The sequence below is a fragment of the Nanorana parkeri genome, unplaced genomic scaffold, assembly GCF_000935625.1.
Source record: "Nanorana parkeri isolate BGI_ZX_2015 unplaced genomic scaffold, ASM93562v1 scaffold2194, whole genome shotgun sequence".
NCBI lineage: Eukaryota > Metazoa > Chordata > Amphibia > Anura > Dicroglossidae > Nanorana > Nanorana parkeri.
In genome coordinates this window covers 39,699-42,028 of record NW_017308462.1, presented here as the reverse complement: position 1 = coordinate 42,028, position 2,330 = coordinate 39,699, and the positions used below count along the sequence as shown (strand labels likewise).

At 51.3% G+C, this 2,330-nt stretch overlaps 1 protein-coding gene across 1 annotated transcript in view; it reads right to left on the bottom strand.

The window, feature by feature from the left end:
- Positions 1–363: 363 nt before the first annotated feature.
- Positions 364–2,330, bottom strand: part of INPPL1 (inositol polyphosphate phosphatase like 1) — a 32,168-nt gene continuing 30,201 nt past the window's right edge. The window contains exons 17-18 of the mRNA XM_018572981.1: positions 827–915; positions 364–462 (exon numbers count right to left, since the gene is read on the bottom strand). Coding sequence (XP_018428483.1) covers positions 364–462; positions 827–915 — 188 coding nt within the window. The remainder of the gene's footprint in view (positions 463–826; positions 916–2,330) is intronic.

Sequence of the window (2,330 nt, the reverse complement as noted above, 5' to 3'; positions counted from 1 at the left end):
TTGTATCTCTCTATCTCCCCTCTGATCAATGTTTATAGACACTTTTGTCTTTTGTGACAGTAGCAGCTTCTGAATTTACACCGGCATTTCTGACTGTCAACCAGCAAGTATGAGGAGAGAAATAGGTGGAATTCGGTACTTCAGTAGGCGGGGCTGGTTGGGATTTCAGAGCAGCGGCATTGTGTTGTCAGCTCAAACAGGAAGTTAGAGGCTCACTGGTTTTCTGGCAGATCAGCAGTTATGTATTACGGAATACAACATGGGAAATGGTCTTGTATTGCAGAGATTGTCCAGACATGGACTGTAACCTCTGTAACTTTGTTCTGTTTGGGGAGCAGATAATAACACACATTCAGAACCTCCTCATGCGCTGTGCTCACCATAAGAGTTACAGATGATGTGTGTCTCTGGGTAGGACTTCCACAGGATGCGGTCACACCAAGAAGGGACATTTGTGCGAACCTGAAACACAGCCAGAAAGAAAGGAGACTAACAGGGGCCGTAAACATAAAGCACAATTGTTATAATATAAGCATTACCTCAGTCTCCCCTCCCCCAGTGATCAGTCTGCTACAGGCAGGAGGAAGCATTTCCTCAGTCTCCCCTCCCCCAGTGATCAGTCTGCTCCAGGCAGGAGGAAGCATTTCCTCATCTCCCCTCCCCCAGTGATCAGTCTGCTGCAGGCAGGAGGAAACATTTCCTTAGTCCCCCCCTCCCCCAGTGATCAGTATGCTGCAGGCAGGAGGAAGCATTTCCTCAGTCTCCCCTCCCCCAGTGATCATGCAAGTAATTGTTATTGCTTTATAAATGATTAAAAATGACTTACCCCCGTGGGCTTATGTTTGTGCCACACATAGGTGTCCCGGGAGCCCCTCTCATAGCGGTAGGTGGGGGGATAAGAAATTTCTTCCTCGCCTATAAAGAAATATAATTGGATTAGTGGGGATCACCATACCACCGACCAGCAATGCGGGGATGCTGAAAGGGGACAAAATGAGATGACATCGCAGCAAACCAATGCACGTAATGCGCGTTATCATGCGTTGCTGCAGTGTAATGGCCCCTCATGTTTAGAGACGTTGGCATTACTGTCACAGCTGACACTGCCAGGTAACACAGGGAGGGGTAACCGGGGGCCCCTCTCAGCATCTTGCTATGGGGCCCATGATCTGCACCAACACTCCTGCCCGGAAGACTGAAGGCGGGGCCCTAGGGGCGCAGCAGAGAGAAGAGTCACGACGAGTATTCTGTGTGTATCTCAGGGCCGGGATATTGTCAGTAATCTGAGTTACTTTTGCTGCATGAATCTACATATCATGTGTGATTGGATCTCCAGGTCACATGACTCTTCTGCCTCTGCCCCGCTCTACACATGCTGAGATCAGATGTCAGCCGTGCTGGGGGGGTGCAGAGTGCAGAGTGCAGAATGAGAGAATGCGGCTGTACATATATCGTATATACTATAACTCTGCAATCACAGGGGGGCGAGTCAGACCTCTGCAGAGAGACCACTGATTCCACACAGACAGCAAGGGTCCGCCTCTGTAGCATGCTGGCAGCGGAGAGGATTTTCTACTCAGGCTGCGGCTGCTTCCTAAAGAAAGCCAACTGAGATATTGTAGACGAAATGTATCGAGCTGATCAAACTGAAAGTTCAGGTGGGTGAAGGTGAGCGAAGTCTTATGGTTTGTATTCTGACTAAAGAAGCCCGTCCCCCGCCAGCATGCTGCAGAGAAGGAGCCTTGGCTCTCTGTGTGGAAGCAGTGGTCTCTCTGCAAAGGTCTGACACCCCCCCCCCCCCCTACATCCACAGGGGGCGCGCTGACACGCCGCTCTCCACTGCTTCCACACAGAGAGCAAGACTCCTTCTCTACAGAGAGGCCGCTGCTTCCACACAGAGAGCAAGACTCCTTCTCTACAGAGAGGCCACTGCTTCCACACAGAGAGCAAGGCTCCTTCTCTACAGAGAGACCACTGCTTCCACACTGAGCGCAAGGCTCCTTCTCTGCAGAGAGACCACTGCTTCCTCACAGAGAGCAAGGCTCCTTCTCTGCAGAGAGACAGCTGCTTACACACAGACAGCAAAGGCTCCTTCTCTGCAGAGAGACAGCTGCTTACACACAGACAGCAAAGGCTCCTTCTCTGCAGAGAGACAGCTGCTTACACACAGACAGCAAAGGCCCCTTCTCTGCAGAGAGACAGCTGCTTACACACAGAGAGCAAAGGCCCCTTCTCTGCAGAGAGACCACTGCTTCCACATAGAGAGCAAGGCTCCTTCTCTGCAGAGAGACCACTGCTTCCACACAGAGAGCAAGACTCCCTACAGAGAG